The 18,893-nt window shown below is 39.8% G+C and overlaps 2 protein-coding genes across 2 annotated transcripts; one reads left to right on the top strand and one right to left on the bottom strand.

The window, feature by feature from the left end:
- Nucleotides 1-8,502, top strand: LOC139469272 (ribosomal RNA-processing protein 7 homolog A-like). The gene is made up of 8 exons (XM_071251415.1): nt 1-52; nt 791-927; nt 3,304-3,429; nt 4,248-4,374; nt 5,609-5,706; nt 6,636-6,785; nt 8,221-8,269; nt 8,417-8,502. Exons 1-8 carry the CDS (start codon nt 1-3, stop codon nt 8,500-8,502), a joined length of 825 nt encoding a protein of 274 aa, XP_071107516.1.
- Nucleotides 8,503-9,226: 724 nt separating this feature from the next.
- LOC139469270 (integrator complex subunit 15-like) lies at nt 9,227-18,110 on the bottom strand. Its single transcript, XM_071251414.1, has 7 exons — nt 17,907-18,110; nt 15,749-15,957; nt 14,155-14,364; nt 13,066-13,234; nt 11,997-12,461; nt 11,170-11,221; nt 9,227-10,040 (listed from the first exon to the last, which is right to left on the bottom strand). Exons 2-7 carry the CDS (start codon nt 15,938-15,940, stop codon nt 9,980-9,982), a joined length of 1,149 nt encoding a protein of 382 aa, XP_071107515.1. The 5' UTR covers nt 15,941-15,957; nt 17,907-18,110; the 3' UTR covers nt 9,227-9,979.
- Nucleotides 18,111-18,893: the final 783 nt, after the last annotated feature.

Below are 18,893 nucleotides of genomic sequence, written 5' to 3'. Positions count from 1 at the left end.
ATGGCTGCATCTGACCAAGAACATGTGCCTGTTACTGTTCAAGGTTTCACTGGTAAAGCTTTTTATTGATTACTTTTATGTTGTGATTGACAGGCGGAGGAAAGAATGCATTATACCGGACACATTCCGCCATATTCTGCCTAGCACCAAAATATGCGATCATAATATCGGCACATCATCCATTCGTAGTCGATCTGTGAAGATCCAGGGTAGAACTAGAATAGCTCTTCAGCAACACCTGCCTGGCGTAAAATGCTTGTCGTCAGAGGTGACTAACGGGATCGGGTGGTCAGGCTCGTTGACTTGGTTGATGCATGCCATCGTATCCCAAATCAAATGTGTACATCGATGCTCATGGTGTCAATCACTGGTTTGTCTGGTCCAGACTCGATTGTTTACAGACCGTCGTCATATAGTTGGAATATTGCTGAGTGTGGCGTTTAACAACAAACAAACAATCATACTCTCAGATATCAAGGACACCACATTATCACAGTAATCGCATTATCCACACCTGTCGGCTGTTTACTATTGCAAAGATAAGCACAATACTTCATCGTGTGATGTAATACTGGACTGCTGTAGAATGTCCTGTACTTGTAAATAAACATGTATCTTAAATTGTTCATAATAGTTTCTGGAATATTTTTTTTTATATCTGACCCCGACACTACCCCTATATAGTGTCGTGTCTGTGGTATAATTGAAATACTGTTCAAAGTGGCATTAAACTCACTTACTCTCTCACACTCTCTCACTCATGCATTTAGAATACCCATTTGTTTTTCAGTTGTTCCCTTGAAGTTCAGTGAAGACAAAACTGCCCACTGCCTCTATCTGAAGGAACACAGTGTCAGAGAGAATGATTCATCACACCCACGGAATAGAACTCTTTTTGTGCTCAATGTGCCACCCTACTGCAATGAGGTAAATATGACCGGAACAACGTATGTTTACTACAATTGATTAAACCTACTGTACAACCTTGGAACCTGATGTACAACCCGTTGAAAGGAATAAATAATGTCAACAACAAAAAATAATATGACCAGAACTATATTTAGTGAAATTATTAGCAGAATATCTCTCACTCATGAGAGTAATTTCATTAGAAGGCAGTTTTTAGCATTGTGCCAATTTAATCAGACTCAAAGATATGGTGGCGTATGGGTCAAGTGTATATATAGAACAGAGATGTAATACACTGGTAGAGAATATAATCACTTCATTGTGAAATGTTATATATTGAATTAATTTACTTAAAGGGGCACTGATCTAATGCAATTCCCCGGGACTGGTTGTTGCCTTTGTTATTGTTTTTTCCCAGTGAGTACCTGGATGTATAGCAGAAATCTAGACTAGTTTGCAACCTCTGCTGCGCCATTCGTAAGCGCATTAGTCACTTTTATGGGTAGTAATAAGGGCGTATGGTCACATTGATCAACAAAATGAAATACAGTTTTCGAGATAATAAGGAAATGTAGGTATCTTTGCGGGTAGCATCGGTAATGGTGACGAAATTTTGATAAGTCACTTGCTTGGTAATTTTGCGATTTTTGTTTACACTATTTTGACTTGCAACACAAAGTACATATTTCACCTGAGCATTGTTTTTTTTTATAGTGTGTATATTTTTTTACTGTCAAAATGTGTAACATTTTCAAATTTATTAAACGCCTAAATATTCAGTTATTTTACAAAGTGACTGAAAAAACATTTCCATCTGTATTATTATGATAACGAATTCCAAACATTTTGATGTTTAATGTCATCACCAAGAGACTGAAAATGTTACGTTGAAAAGTACATTTCTATGTTGTTTGGCTTCTGATCCAACATAATAATCTGTTGTGATGTTGTTAGGCCCTTTTGATCGTCTTAATCAATTTTAGTCAATCTGAAGAATTTCCCAACCAAGACGTAGAGGAACAAGAATGAATCGGTTCAATGCTACAGCGAATGAAGGAAAACAAAATGCAAATACCATAATTACAACCTACCAAAGTTATGTGTATAAATTTTGGGCAGCTTCCTTGTTCGAGGAATGTATCCGTGAATATCCACACAAAGGAACAATATCCCACTCGTCTGCAGCTGTACAAAGAAACTTATTCGATGTCACGTGTCTCTGTAACAATCAAATATTTTTAAAGATATATATCGTTTCGGGATATCATAACCCGTGTTCCTTTCTCAACTGATCACTTAGATTGTTTCAGGTGTTTCACATAGGTGTCAAGTCTCAAGGGTCGGCTGAGAAAGCCCACGTGACAACTATTTTCATAACGTCCACGGTTCCTAAAAAATCCATTGAGTGATAGATAACAATGAGCAACCAATCAACATATCATTAGTTAACCCTTTGAACAAAGTATGTTGTTTTTACATCGACACTTCACGCCATGATATGAGTGTATTCCCTTTGTTTGAGTAAACCTAGACATGTAAACACTCCCTTTTGACATATCCGCTGTGCAAGATAACAGTGATTAATCAATCAACATATTTTCTGTTAATCCTTTGATGACTAGGAACGATCCGTTGATTTACAAAAAAAGTAAATGAACTGATCATTCATCTCTTGCTGGGCTGCCACGTGCATATTACATAACACACATTTCACTTCACTTCAAACCTGGATTTAGATTGAATAATTACCCCAGACACAATAAATGCAAAATGGGAACCTTTGTCAGGTAATCTAAGTGGTGCTACCACTAATTGTACCTGTAATACATTCATTAACAGAGCATCAAGTGAATGACGACAAATACACAAGTGTAGGGTTATACCAGAAAACGTGGATGACAACAAGTGAGTAGTAATCGTATTATCGACACAATCCGAAATCCGAAAATGCTTTCACTGCATGGATACTTTTTTTTTATTATTAAACTATAACCATCTGGGGTATTTCCAAATGATGACATACGATGAGCTCTGCCGTTCTGTTTGTCTGTTTTTTAGGCTGAAGAAATTAATTAACATGTCGAAATCTTTATAGATCACGGTTAAACTAATCAGTGTTCAAAAATGTGTAAAACAAATATTGCCTCCAGCCTCCAAGTTTATTTAGCTGTCCTTGCAGACGGTAGCCCAGTCTCTGGTCACACTCAGTTGCGTTGCGTATCATCCGGGTACTCTCGGGGAAAAAACAATAACAAAGGCAACAACCAGTCCGGGGAATTGCGTTTGATCAGTGCCCCTTTAATCATGTTAATTGTGATGGCCGAGAATGTTGTCATTTTAACCAAATCTCCTGACTCCTTCCACTGTTTTCATCTTTTGCTGTATTCGTTGTAGGACTGTGTGAAGCAGCTGTTTACACCTTGTGGGAAGATAGTGCAAGTGTACCTACATGACAAGCCCACATCAGCAGCTCCCCCTAGTGGTGGTTCTCGGTACTTCCCTGTCGGCCTCACTACCCCAGTATGTGTCCATGTGAATGTTGCATGCGTCCTACCAAGCACAGTGCAGTGTGTACAATGTAGCAATAATACTTAGGCAAAACAAAAAGATACTTGTGTTTCAAATAGGGTTCTTGGCTTAGGAAAGAAAATTGTTTTCAGTGTGTGGGTGCATTTGAAAATGTGTTTAATCAATAAAAAAGACTGGGCTCATTTTATTTGTAGTGGAGGTAGAAATAGTTACATGTACTAACATTTTTGTTTGAAGCATGTTTTTATATTGACCACTAGACAAATGTCAGTAAACGGTTAACGCAGTAATCTGGACCAGTAATGTTAAAATTAAGATGATTTGACTGATGGTGCAAAATACATGTAGTACAGGGATAAAAATACTCTTAACATTACTTCAACTATTAATTTGAAAAGTACTTTCAAATGCATAAGCTCTAATCATGCTCATTGTCATTAGGGCTAGGATGTAAAACACCAATTGTGCGATCCGATCCATATCACGATACTTGCATGTGCTCTTATTTGTGGTTCGTAAGCCTTTTCAATAGACAGGATGGCCAAATACCTGGCACACTAACGATTTACAGTTGGCAGTGTCAAGTATGACGCAATGGATGAAAATACTTACATTTTCACTACTAACTTTCACTACGAATTCATGTTTGTGTAACCGTTATTTAAGAACACATTGAAGATAAGAATCAAATTGTTTACTTAGTGTGTGACTGTGACAGATACATAAGGGGTATTGTTCCACTACTAATTGTCATACACCAAAGTTTGATTGACCTTGCAAGTACAGTTAGTACACCTTTCTTTCTCCAGGGATTCAAAGTAGCCTACATTGTGTTCAAGAATGCCTTAGCAGTCAAACATGCCTGCAAACTGTCCTATGAGACACCTTTAGTTCTCAACACACCAGAAAAAACAGTCAGCAGTACTGGACTTCACAGTGAGTATTCTATGATGTTAACAGTGAAGGGTTTCATGTCTTACCATCCCCATCTTCCCGAGGCAAGAGAGTTAAGTGACTTTAAAAGTCCAGTTTCCACCCTTGCCAAACTAGGCTTGGAATTCCTGGGCTCAATTGTAGGGCCACCAGTGGCTTTTACGAGAAAGTCCCTTCTAAGCCTCTCCTGTGGACCAATCAGATTCTACTTCTCGTATCACTTGCATTTGCTTCAAACAAAATGGCGGCACCTTGTGAGGACGATCTGATCGATAATCCAGATCTATATTGTGATAAAACGGGTCTTACATCGCAAAATGCATCAAATCATGTGAGCACCTTGATTTAAAACATGAAAAGATTTGGAAAAAATCTGTTGACAACAAGTTGGCGGTGCACATGCTTTGCAAATCCTGCAGTCGACTGAAATCTGCTCAACAGATAACGAACAGGATTTTGATTTCGATTGCACAGTTTTGATTGGACTATGCATAGACTCGTTATTCCAGTCAAAATGTAACTCCATAATACCAGCCTAGTTCGGCAAGGGTGGATACTGGACTTTTATAGTCAGTTAACTCCCTTGCCTCGGGAAGATGTACCATCCCTTGGGGATTCAGGTTAGAATGGGTCGTCAAAAACCTGTGACTTAGTGGATCGGGTGGTCAGACTCGGTGACTCGGCTCATTGCATGTCATCGTACCCCAACAGCATGGGATGTTTGTTCTAGTCCAGGCTTGGTAATTTATAGGCCACAGTCATATAGCTGGACTTTTTCCAAGTGTGACATTTCACAAAAACAAATCCTTCAGTTCCATCAACATTTGAACTGAGGTTCTTTACCCTCTCTATCATCTGATGTTTATTCCTTGTGTTTGTTCTTAGTAAGCGCCCCCTGTGTCAGATATCTTAATGCCCAGGATTCGTATTATGGAGAATGGTTCCTCGGTACATACATGGAGCCTCAGTGGGATCAACTTGTCTCTGGTGCTCCATGGTGAACCTCAGAGAAGTCATCAACTGGCCTAATGAACAGATCCACTAACCCCCCAAATATTGACTGGAATTAGGGAAAGTTCAATATGACGAGTGCAAACTAATATTTGGATATTGGATATGTTTCTTCATTTTCAGGTATGTTCCAAATGGTATGTTGCTATGATATGTTTATTGTGACGTATATTATGTACATATTAAAGTTGATAAGGTTTCACTATATGAGATTCTCTGTCAACAGAATGGTGCAGACAGTACGCAGCAAGGAGGGTGGACGTCAAGGAACTACAGGCAGAAATAGAAGACTACATGGCCAAGTTTGATACCAAACAAGAGGAGGTATGTTAATCTCTCTTCCAGTACTTTATGCTGATCGTAGGGGTAGCCTAGTGATCAAATCATTCAGTTTACCATGCCAATGGCCTGTGAAGCCCATTTCTTGTGATATTTTTTGGAACATTGCTTAGGCAATCCATATTATTTATCATCTCCAAACTCAACCAGCAAGAGAGCAGGCGGTTGAAAAGTTTTAAAAAATTCAAAAATTTAAATAGTGTTTTTCACTTAATGTGTAACTTATTTCGTGACATTTTAAAGTTTAGAACACTTTGTAACAGTCCTAAAAACATTGGTTGAGTTGCTTTGCTTTGGAAGCAAATTTTTAATAAATATAGCCGAAGAAAGATCAAGCTGACCTGGGGGGTTTTAATGTGCAATTGTAGGAGTAAGCAGAGAGGAAATATGAGATGAGAAATTCTTTTCATTATTTCTGTCAGAACGAAAATTTAGGGTGGGTGGGAGAAGGGAGGCAAAGAACAGCCTAAAACATGTTAAGGTGGTGTTAAATTCTAGTCAGTCCTCCATGATGGTCGTTCTTGTTTGTCCTTTCCAGGCATGGAGAGTACAATTATAGAATCGCTGTGCAACAAACTGCAAAACACCGAATTTGGGTGGAGTCATGAAAATTTGTGATCCAATGGGCATTCATCATTTGGGTCGTGTGTATTACAATTATATCCTGATTATGTACCCCAACACTTTTATGTCCGCTTCCCCTTCCTCTTTGTTCTTGCTGGTGTACCTACCTGTATATATGATATCCCTCACTGCAAATAGCAACAATATTCACTCACTCCTTAATATCTTGAAAGAGTACTGTCATGAGCCCTCCATTGCATAACATGGGAAATTGTTGATTAAACTTATGGATTAGACATATCCATCCCCTGAAGTTATTGATCAGCTGATGGATGATGTCCTTCTTTCAGGAAACACAACGTCTGAAAGACCAGGAGGGGGTTGCTGATGAGGAGGGCTGGGTCACTGTGACCCGAGTTGGCAAGAACAAAGGTACCCCACGTACAGAGGCCCGCAAGAAGCATCTCACAAAGAGGGAGACGAAGAGAAGGAAAGAGAAGGTGTGTACAATGACAAGGGCCTTACACTAACCCAGCCTTTCACACAATAACAAGGGCCAGGTTGTTGTCCCTTCCTCTTTGTTCTTGCTTTTGTACCTACCTGTATGTATCCGTCACCACAATTAGCGACAATATTCACTCCCCTTTCACACAATAACAAGGGCCAGGTTGTGGAGGTATGCTGACAGATATCTGTCAATGGCATTAAACACCATTCACAGGAATAGAAATTAACCAAGAACATCTACTAGCCCGAACAGTGATAACATAGAGCAATACCCCCCTCCCCCACCAAATGTTTGAAATTCTACTCACCTTTAGAATACCTTTAACATAAAGAAAAAGGTCCAGGCTAGAGCTAATTTCCATCCCTGATTTACTGAATGGCATCTTTCTGAGGCAAGGGAGTTAACTGACCATAAAAGTCCAGTTTTCACCCTTCGCTACAATTAGGTTATGTTTTGGTGAACTTATGAGTCTATGCATAGTCCAATAAAAACAAGACATCTGGTTCGTAATCAACATGGATTTCATCGTGCATATTTCGGTCGACTGCAGGATTTGCAAAGCATGTGTACCGCCAACTGGGCATCGACAGATTTTCATGCTTTTAATCAAGGTGCTCACGTGATTTGATGCACTTCGCGGGGTAAGACCCGTTTTATTACAGTGTAGATCTTGATTATTGAGCAGATCGTCTTGACTGGGCGCCGCCATTTTGTTTGAAGCAAATGCAAGTGATATGAGAGATGGAATCTGATTAGTCAATAGGAGGCACATAGAAGGGACAAAACTCATAATAGCCACTGGTGGCGCTACGATTGAGCTGTGAAATTCCAGCCTCACTTTTACCCATGTTTGCCATAAAAGGCGACTATGTTTGTCGTAAAAGGCGACTAACGGGATCGGGTGGTCAGGCTCGCTGACTTGGTTGATGCACTGTCATCGATCCCAAGTGCTTGGATTGATGCTCATGATATCAATCACTGGATTGTCTGGTCCAGACTCGATTATTTACAGACCCCTGTCATATAGCTGGAATATTGCTGAGTGTGGCGTTAAACAACAAACCAACCAAGCAATCCAGCCTCGTTCACCAAGGGTGGAAAGTGGACTTTTATATGCCTGAGGATGGCTATGAATGGTCATTTCTTCAAATGTTTTGTACCCATAAGAATTCATTTTATCTGTAGGTGGCATAATCGTTGAAGACACTGCAGTTCTCAATACAGAGTTGTGTCCCTTTTGTGGCCAGAACTCCAAGCACTGTACCCATCCATGCACATGGGTTTCATTAAAGTGGCCAACATTTAAGGCCTGCATAGATTTGAGCGTCCTCCCACCTCAAGCTGACACATTGTGATATGACTGAAATACTGTTCAACGCAGCATTAATCCAAACTCACTCTCTCACTCATTTCTTTTATTTTCACAGGAGCTGCTGAATTTCTATGCCTTTCAGTTCAAAGAGACAAAGAAAGACCGTAAGCATACTTCAAATCTAAAACCCTGTTATCGTGTACTATGGGTGAATGAAAGAAATTTCCCATATCATTGACATGATTTAAATAATATAAACTCTCTCTGTGTCTCAACATCTAGAATTTAACATCTTGCTTGTATCTTTACAGAGATTGCTACTTTGAGGAAGAAATTTGAAGAGGACAAACAGAAAATATCTGTGATGAAAGCTGCAAGAAAGTTCAAACCCTACTAGTGTATAGTGTTTGTAAATAATATGTTCATAAAATGAAAAACATCTTATTACTTGAGGTTTGTTTGTTTGTTGATCTGTGAATAATCAAGTCAGGACCAGACAATCCAGTGATTGTTTTTATGAGGATCGATCGACTCTAGGCGATTTGCTGTGGGGAGTTGTTGAGGTTAGACATGCCGTGATCCATTATTTGAATCCCAGATTCGCCTTCATAATGATGACAGACTTGTCTGTACAATATATGTGTTCCTTTCCTTCAACAAGCTTACAGGTCATGACATAAATGAAATCCTGTTCAAAGCGGCTTTAAACCCATCTTCCCGAGGCAAGGGAGTTAACTGACTGCAAAAGTCCAGTTTCCACCCTTGCTGAACCAGGATTGAATTTCATAGTTCGATGGTAGGGCCACCAGTGGCTATTACGAGTTATGCCCCTTCCTGGACTTATATAGTCAGTAAACCCCTTACCTCTCTCACTCACTGCTATACCACATCTTTGATGTCATAGCACAGGAAAAAGAAATACTTGCGGGTTATCCCAGGAGCACAAAGGTGTGACCTTGACCCTGCTGTGTGACACTGCTCTGTAAAGGCTCATCAGATATTTATCATATGCAGTGGAATAATGACGGGAAATATGACTTTATACACCTTTATCAATGGTTACCTTCTAACAGCTTACCGGAAAAACAGATCTTGAATTATTTCCGCTTTCATTTCCTGTAAAATGTTAGATTCCTGTAATCAGGTAGTAGATCACAAACACTCCAATTTGACAATGAGTTTATATGAAAATAATGAACGCAATTACATCTCTGACGACGTAGCAATTTGATTGCTATTTCATAGCAATGTATCAAAGGTGTTAATTAACAGTACTCAGAAATAAATATTCCTGACCAAAGCTTTTCCTCAAAACATCAGGGAAAAGATCCATCTTTTCTGTGTAAATCCTGAAATACTTATGACAGTCGAAGCCTGCTCTTCCACCTATTGCTGTTGAATGCACAAGTTTATACACTCTCAAGAAAATGATATGCCTTTAAATGATACATCTCCAGATTTTGAAAGTACTGTGTACATCATAAAATCCATGATCAAGTTGCAGTGAGACTAATGAGTTGGTCACATGATCATAAGACACATGATCACACGATATCAAGAGTCCCTTCAACGCAAAGATCTTGTAGAACATGACAAGACTGTAACATAATCCACTGCAGTCTCTTCTCCTGCAAGATGATATCGAATGTGGTCACAAGGTCATCACAAGACCATCATATGATCACCTGATATCCATCGGAGTCTCTTCTTCAAGATGATACCAAACATGGTCACAAGGTCATCACATGATCGAGAGACCGTCACATGATCATGAGACCGTCACATGATCACCTGATATCCATCGGAGTCTCTTCTTCAAGATGATACCAAACATGGTCACAAGGGCATCACATGATCACTAGACCGTCACATGATCACCTGATATCCATCGGAGTCTCATCTCCTCCAAGATGATGTAGAACCATGTGAAGCAATCTGCAACAGACAGGAGAGTTATTAGTTCACTATACACCAGATCTTGATTCTCATCAACAGGAAGTCAATTGGTTCTACTATTACAGCAGATTGTTGAGTTTCAGGTATCATTTGACAGTATGTAAAAACTGCTAAGACCAACAAACTTTCACTGAGACGTGTTTGACTAACCAGTGTATTATATCTCCATACTGTTGATATGATAACGGCCTTGAAACTATTTGCTACAAAAGCTTAATTTGTTTGGGAAGTGATTTCATCATCTCAATCACCCTCAAATATTCTCTAGCATATAGGTGGGGGGCACGGGGGGCCCAGTTCTCTAAGGCGCTGCGATTCGCTGTGCAGAAACCTATGATTGTGGGTTCAAATCACGGTTCACCCCGATTAAGTTTCTAGGTTTGTCAGCACCATACCCGTGCTTGTGGGTTTCACCGAAGTGGTTAATGTCTGAAACCTGCATCACTTCAGGCTTTCCTCCCACATTAAGCTGACACGCCGTGGTATAACTGGAATACTGTTAGAAGCGGCGTTAACTCAACTCACTCACTTACTCACTAGCATATTGGTGTAATTTGACTGGATAACAATTATTAGCATCATGTCATTTAAAGCAGACGTGAGTTGAGGTGAGGTGAGGTGAAATGGTGTTTAATGTGGTGTTCAAGATTATTGCACTAATGTCACATGTGTGACTCTGTGTCTGTCTGCTTGTACAAGTGCAGACCTATGCCCTTTTAATAGTGCTTGCCATGCCACAGTTTCACATGGATACCCGTCTCAGACAGAGTATACCAATTCCCAGCCAACCAGTCCTTGTTTAAGGCCAGGCAGTGTACAACAAGTCTCTTGGTAACCCATGACCTTCTGCTCTCTGGGAGGATGCTCTATCCATAAGACCACAAAGGTGGTCTGACACACATTAAAGCTATGGTAGCAATGTGTTCAGGGTTTATGTATATTAAGAAAGGAATACAACACTATATGACGGTGAATTGCATAATTAAGCATGCCTTAGAATTTTACAGGCAGTTAATGGCATCATTTATCAGTTTCCTGTTAGTTCAGACTGCCTGTGTGGTCAATGATGGTGGCAAACTCCTGGCACTTGACACAACTTTCAACTCACCGGTTTGGGGGAAGATATGTGGACACTATAGATCTCAGTTCTTGGAAGTTACCTGTAAAAAAAGAAAATCAGTTTATATGATAATATCAATGACAGCTTAAAATATTTCATAAACATGATAAATAGGTTGATCAAATGTAACAAGGACAATCTTGTTTGATATGTTTAAATAACTGCATGTTTTTATTTCTTATAAATCCAGCATATACCAACCAGGCAGTGCACATAGGCAGTTGATGTAAAACTGTGGCACTATGTTGTTGTAAGTAAACTGATCTAATAGTGGTTTTACCTCATTATCACAGCAGCATGTAAAGTAACTGCACCTTCACAGCCTAGTGGTCAATAGAGTGAGCAGACACTTCATTAGACATAGCCTCATTCCAGCAAGGTGAGGTTGGTTGAGATGAAATGGGGTTTAACCTTCAAGATTATTGCATTTATATAGCAACAAGCATGCACAAGTGTGTGGATGCTTGTACTAGTCTAGGCTAGTGCCAGTTTTAAAGTGCTAGCCCACTGAGTTATACTGCATGAATACCCAACTGAGGCACAGTATACAAACTCTGAGACGGCAGGCAGGGTAACAAGAAGTACCACCTTTTTTACGTCTCCTGGTATGACGAAACCAGGGATCGAACTCCCAACCTTCCGCTCTCTGGACAGATGCTATATCTACTAGACCACGGAGGCTGTAGCATTGGCCTCTGAAAAACCTAGATAAATCCCTGCTATTTTACTTGGAAACCTCAAACTGTCCATCGTTGGATAAAATTGTCAATTGCAAACTTTCCCTAAAATATAGGAAGCTGACCATGCTGACTTACCTCTATCCATTCTGAGACAGCCACTAACAATAGCAACCTGCATCACTTGTGCCAATCTCTCAATGGCAGTGTGAAGGTCAGGGTCATCAGCTGCAAGCCCCGCCTTCTTCTGCAGGTACACCACCGAGTTGAGAATATTCATCACATCTCCTACTGTCAACAGATACTGAGACATATGTGTGTTTTCACAGAACTGCAGACTCTGAAGCAGCCCCAGATGCAGTTTGGAAAGTATGCTCAATGTTTTGGTAATATTCTCCTGCGAGATGTTGCGTGGTTTACAGTCACGCAGCATGTTGAAGATGATTGGACCCCGCACACACCAGCCTGTGAGTCCTGGGATCGGGGAACAGTAGGTGTTGTGGATGCTGACTTGTCGCACCGACTCGCAACACAGCGTGCAGTCCTCCGTGATCCACTCCGTGACATGTTCCAGCAACATCTGGGGTAGGATCTTGGTCTTGTCTGAAAACAGAGGAGTCCTGGTCAGTTCATTGTGCTTAGAAAATAACAGCCACAACACAGGAGCTATGCATATGTTTTGGTTTGGTTTGTTGTTTAATGGTCTGTAAATAATCGAATCTGGACCAGACAATCCAGTGATTGACATCATGAGCATTGATCCACACAATTGTGATACGATGACTTTCATCAACCAAGTCAGCGAGCCTGACCACCCGATCCCCTTTAGACGGATTATTGTAACGGTAGGTCAATTATCAGTAGAAACAATCAATTAGATATAGGGGTGACATGAAAAATATCAACATAATTTTAATACTATTTCCTGCTTGAAGAAAGACAAGTTCTATGGATGAACAACTTCTTTATTACAATTAGTGCGACGTTTCGGTGTAGATCCTAACACCTTTATCAAGCAAGTGCTTGTTGGAATCTACACGGAAACGTCGCACTAATTGTAATAAAGAAGTTGTTCATCCATAGAACTTGTCTTTCTTCATCACACCAACTTCTAAATGCCACTGAAAGAAGTTATTTCCTGCTTGTAAGAACAATAGGGTCAAGCCGCTGTCATCAGATCCTCAAGAGTAGACAGTACAGTACTTACCTACAAGGGTGTGTATGGAAGTCACTGATGCTATGAAGTTACAGACAAACAGCGGGGAGACTGACGGGAGTTTGAGGAAGACTTGAGAGGGACTAGGGAAGAGAAGACAGTAATCCTCCACAACCCTCTGACTTAGGTCCAGCACACAGGGGCTGTCTGCGCCTCTCTCCTGCAATCACAGACAGGGTCATCAGAACTTCACAGATTTGTCTTGATGAACTAACAATGAACAAATACAATACCTAGAATACAGAGAATTTGATGTAACTATTGACTCGCTGACAGATCTATTCTTGTTTTAAAGATGGGTCTGACCTAAAACATAACCCAAAAAAATTAAATTTAAAAAAATGCTACTGAATCAACATTTTTAATTTTTTTACATGATTATTAATAAAGTGCAACATCACATTACAAGAGACAAAATAAATAACTTAGGATCATATTAATTCCAATAGTTAACCTTAAACTATATTGTATCCTCAACAATGCTCCAGAGATTCACACAGCACTGAAGGCTGTGCACTAACAAGTGCTTGTTCTCTCGCAGTCGAGATCTGACAAACTCTTCATAGGAAGTCATGTCAGGTGAATCCTGTGTCAACCATCCCCAATGAAGTCCATGGGTTTATGAGTCGATCAAATGTCAGCTTTCTAGACCAATGGTTCATTTCTTTAACCACCTATTTCTGATTCAGAAAGTCTGGTCAGTACAAAAGAAACCAACATGAAATACACCCTATTTCGTGTAGAGGTCATGGTCCTCATGTCCACCACAAAGTCAGCCATTATTATTCTCCACATTCAGAACTGCCTGACTACATTCATTTTTGGAGAAATCTGATATATGCTGCTCCTAATGCTTTAACCTTGCTTTTCCCAAATGCTTATCTAGCTTGTCACAATAATTTAGAAGCCTCAAGCATGTAGGACTGATTTGAAAGCTAACCTTTAGTGATTTCACAGAGAGATCTATCAAATTGGGGTAAAAAGATTTGATTTGATTGAGACCGACCAAGGTGAGGTTCTTGAATCACCAGAACTGTCTATTGGTCACCAATCTATTTACAAGTAGAAGGAAGACCTTACCTGCATCCAGATAGCAGCACAATCCAACACAGGGCTACAGCTTACAGATAGAGCCATAGAAACCAGCTTTGTCAGCAAAGTGTTGCTGGAGTTGTCACCCCTACCCCCGAAGATCAAATTGAAAATATGATATTTGCTCTTCGTTGGAGTTTCTTTGAAGCATGTACACAGCATCTCTAACAACTGGAGTTCCTGAATGGCACTTAATTTCTGAAATTTAAATATTCATTCATTAGAAAATCTACCATGAATTTTGAAAATACTCCATTAGCACAATAACCACTTGTCATTTACAGAAACTGATTTGATGGCCACATAGTCATGTAAGCTAATATTCATAGAAAGCTACTTCTTTCTCAATGATTGTCCATATGTACAATTACAGGTTACAAGAAGAGTTGTAGTCTCTACAATTCAGAATATCTAGGGCAGCACATTTTCAGTGTGCCATTATATCATGAGCATAAAAAATGAGCGGTGTGACAGCACAATGATTTTGTGCGGTGTAGAACTAAATCATGTAGGGCCTGTTTGTTTTCTTTAGGGGTGGCCACTTCATGTTGGCCTGTGAAGTAGCTGTGCTACACACCTTCAATGTCTATCACTGGAGTATAACAATGGAAGGTACAAGGATGGAAAAATATATTTGAGCATATAATATCCTATATTTTGTTGTTTGTATTTTAATGCAGTAGACAGCAATATGACCACAGCCTGAAAATAATCTGGACCTGACAATCCAGTGATTGATATACGGACCAACTAACTGTGATTTAATAGCGCTAAACCTTACGTTCGATCCCCATGGCATGTTTATCTCCAAATTATTATCAGTATTTAAAACCTAACTGAAAACATCAAGCAATCATAAAAATTTCAACATGTTCAATAATAATGAAATATTTACATGAATGGAGTAAGTGTTAACACATTTACTGTAAAGAATGACAATGCTAAACTTATCAACACATTAAGACATGAAAGGTTTTCATTCAGACCCGAAAGGCTGTACTGAGCAGTCTCTTAATCTTTTATATGGTTTTTATCTTAATAATATCCATGAAAATCACCCTCAGGCCTTTGTTTCAAGTCAAAACCTATTTCGTTTGCCTGCAGTCAAAAATTGAAGAAATGGGAAGCCAACACTGTTTATTACACACAGGCAATTTCATTTCACATATGGCTCATTACAATACCTAGTGGGTGAGTGAGTTGGGTTTAACACCGCTTTGCACAGTATTCCAGTTATATCATGGGGTGTCAGCTTAATGTGGGAGGCAAGCCCCAAATGATGCAGGTTTTAGACGTTTCGGTAAAAACCAAAGGGGGTAGTATGGTACTGAAAAACACAATCGGGGCAAAGTGGAATTCGAACCCATGATCAAAGGTTTCTGGCATGCCCAAGAGACAACTCTGCACAGCCAACTGCTGCACATTAGACAACTGGGTCACCCATGTCCCCTACAAAACCTAATCTACTAACTGAGCACAAGCATCTCTCTGAAACAGTACCAACACTTTGACCATGTGTCTGGTTATCACAAATCCTACACATGATTAACAGATTTTTAATCAATTAAAACAAAATATGAACCTTTTTCTTCTTCCTCGTCCTGAAGAGTATGTATTCATTGCAAACATCAGCAGCGAAGTTCTCGGCCCCGCCCCCGAGGCCGGGTATAGCAGCCCCCTCCTGGGAGGAGAAGCATGTGGCCAGGTAGGACAGTGCTTCACGAGTACAGTCGGGGAACTCCAGGTACTTCAGCTTCTTCATTATTGTCGACATGTTGGAAGAACATTAAGCTGAAAAACAAGCACTCATGTGAAGTAATAGGCATTTAGAAGTTGGAGTGAGTGAGTTGGGTTATTCCCCAATCATCTTCCTGAGGCAAGTTAAGTAAGTTACATGAAGTACAGGTTCCACTCCAACCGAACTAGACTGGAATTTCGTACAGCCACCAGTGGCCATTTTCTGCTTTAGTATTTGAATCAAGGGATCCCGTAAACATTAAAATAAATGACAAGGGCCCTTTCACTTCATTTCAAACACTGATTACCATGTTGAGATCCCGCCAAGTCAGATCCATTTAGTTGCCTCTTGCAACCAGTATCAGTTGCTTTTCTAATCCAGAATCCCTTGGTTTTCCCAATATGTATTGTATTTACCTTTTCTTAACAATAGCATCAGTAATTGCAATGAGTATTGATAAATAATGTAAAATGAGGTACTCTGTTAATTCTGCATGTATTTTTCAAGCTGCTTTTAGCAATATTCCAGTATTATCATGGTGTGGGGACACCAGAAATAGGCTTCACACATAGTAACCATTTGGGGAATCGAACCTGGACCTTCGAGATGATGAGCGAAATGCCTTAACCAGTAGGCTGCCCCACTCCCCTAAACTCCACCAGTATAGACACTTACCACAGTACAGATGTACCCATGTGAGTGAGTTGATGTTATTTTATGCTGTAGTCAGTAATTATTCTGACATAAAGTCCACCCAAGCAACTTCTAGACAAATCTGTAGAAGCTCCAAATACTAAGACCAAAAATTTACATGACAGCTCCTACATGCATTTTACAGAATTTATTCTACAGAAAACAGCAGTGTAGAAGGGGGCATATAATTGCCTAATAACTATAGTTGAAAACATTTCAGTTTCAGCTACATTTGAACTAACTTTTTAAAATATTATCCGATCTCTGAAAATAAAACTAACTCGTGTAGGGTTTAATAAGTGCCCTCCTTGACTTGTTAATTTCTTAAGCACCCAGTGTGCTTATTATGGCGAATACAGAATATCATGGTAGACTGTAAATAACTAAGTTGAGTATTCAGTGACACGTAATCAGACAGTTCTCACATTGTGACCACCTGATTATATGATTCCATGTTTTGTTAACTGAGTTCACGACAAGCATTGGGTACTAAAAGAAAGACTAAGTTTGTACAAAGTTTCCATCCAAGCCAAGTCATTCAAACACTTTATATGCCTGCTAAATCAAATTGTATGACATATATTTAACCTAACAGTAACAGAATACCAAGGGTCATAATCTCAGTTTCTCAAAGGGCAAATATTTCAACATTAACACCTCAACTGCAATTCACCATAATGATAAAACTAATCTGGACAGACAATCCAGTGATTGACCTCATGAGCATCAATCTATGCTGTTTAGGATACGATGACATGCATCAAAAAGCCTGACGAGCCTGACCACCTGATAGTCACCTCTTACGACAAGCATAGTCTCCTTTTACGGCAAGGGGCCACAGGTGGCCCAGTCGCCTAAGGCGCCGAGATTCGCTGTGCAGAGTTGCGTCCCTTGGGCACGCCAGAAACCTATGATTGTGGGTTCGAATCCCGGTTCGCCCTGATTATGTTTCTAGGTTTGTCAGCACCATACCCGTGCTCGAGGGTTTCACCGAACTGGTAAACATCTGAGACCTGCATCACTTCGGGCTTTCCTCCCACATTAAGCTGACACGCCGTGACATAACTGGAATACTGTTAAAAGCGGCGTTAAACCCAACTCACTCACTCACTTTTACGGCAAGCATGGGTTGCTGAAAACCTATTCTACCCTGGATGCAACATTAAAAATCATCCTTGATCATTGTTGGAATTTGTACTTTGTCACTTTAAAACTCACACTAATGTGACGTATTAACTCTTCCAAAATAACTCACAGCAGTCTGAAATAAGCAGAATATTCCGAATCAGTGCATTAAAAGTGTTTGTACCTTTTGTTAAATTGAATAACATTCACCGGCTTTTCAATCCTGTAACTGATCAAATCCAAGCATGTGTCCTTGACATACGTGTGCAAATAAATCTCATCCCTTTTGCCTCTGGAAAATATTTTCTTTAATGGAATAACTTTAACTGTTTGTTATTGAAACAGTGAAGTGCATTTAGTTTAAGGAGGACAAAATCATTCTGTTTCTTCCATGTGCTCCTTGTGAAATACGTCACAGTTTTCGATCTTCTTAAGTTTCCGCGCACTGACGATATGGGAGTCGCTTAGCATGAACAAAGCAGCATGCGATGTTAGGAGCAATTACCGTTGTCGTCTCACTAAAATGCTTTGAGCGAGTTGATATATCTGTCCATGTATATGGTCTCTGATTTGTCTTACAATTTGGATAATTGGCACAAGTGCGTGTAACTCAACAATTAGCAGCTACACGATACATGGTGTCAACTAGTGCCGGTGTATTCGAGCTACGGACATAGGCTGTGACCATACATCGTGTGAGGGTGCAATCCTTCTACAGGGGCTTGTATGGTAATGCAAAAAATCACATCCAGTGTCAGTATACATGTACTATATAAAACGATAGTATGCTGACACTGGCTATTCTTTGCGTCACAAGCCACTGTGCCCCCTTCACCCGAATACCGAATACTATCTATTTTGTCACCCCGAGTTTTATTGCTCAAAATCTCCACTACTACCTTACACAAATCACAATTAAATTACTGAAAGAAATATCGAAAAAAAATATATAAAGGACATTTTTACGTCCACATTATGTTTTTAAAAATGAATCTGTGTACCATATACCTTTTCTTTGCGTCCGCAAGTTCTGAAAACCCCTGTAATATTTGTTTGTTTGTTGTTTAACGCCTCGCTCTGCAATATTCCAGCTATATGAACGACGGTCTGTAAATAATCGAGTCTGGGCCAGACAATCCAGTGAGTGATATGAGCATCAATCCACGCAATT

Source organism: Haliotis cracherodii, unplaced genomic scaffold, assembly GCF_022045235.1.
Source record: "Haliotis cracherodii isolate W230 unplaced genomic scaffold, xgHalCrac1.p SCAF_2, whole genome shotgun sequence".
In the NCBI taxonomy this organism is placed as follows: domain Eukaryota; kingdom Metazoa; phylum Mollusca; class Gastropoda; order Lepetellida; family Haliotidae; genus Haliotis; species Haliotis cracherodii.
The sequence above is the reverse complement of the archived record's forward strand: the minus strand, read 5'-3'. Positions and strand labels throughout refer to the sequence as shown.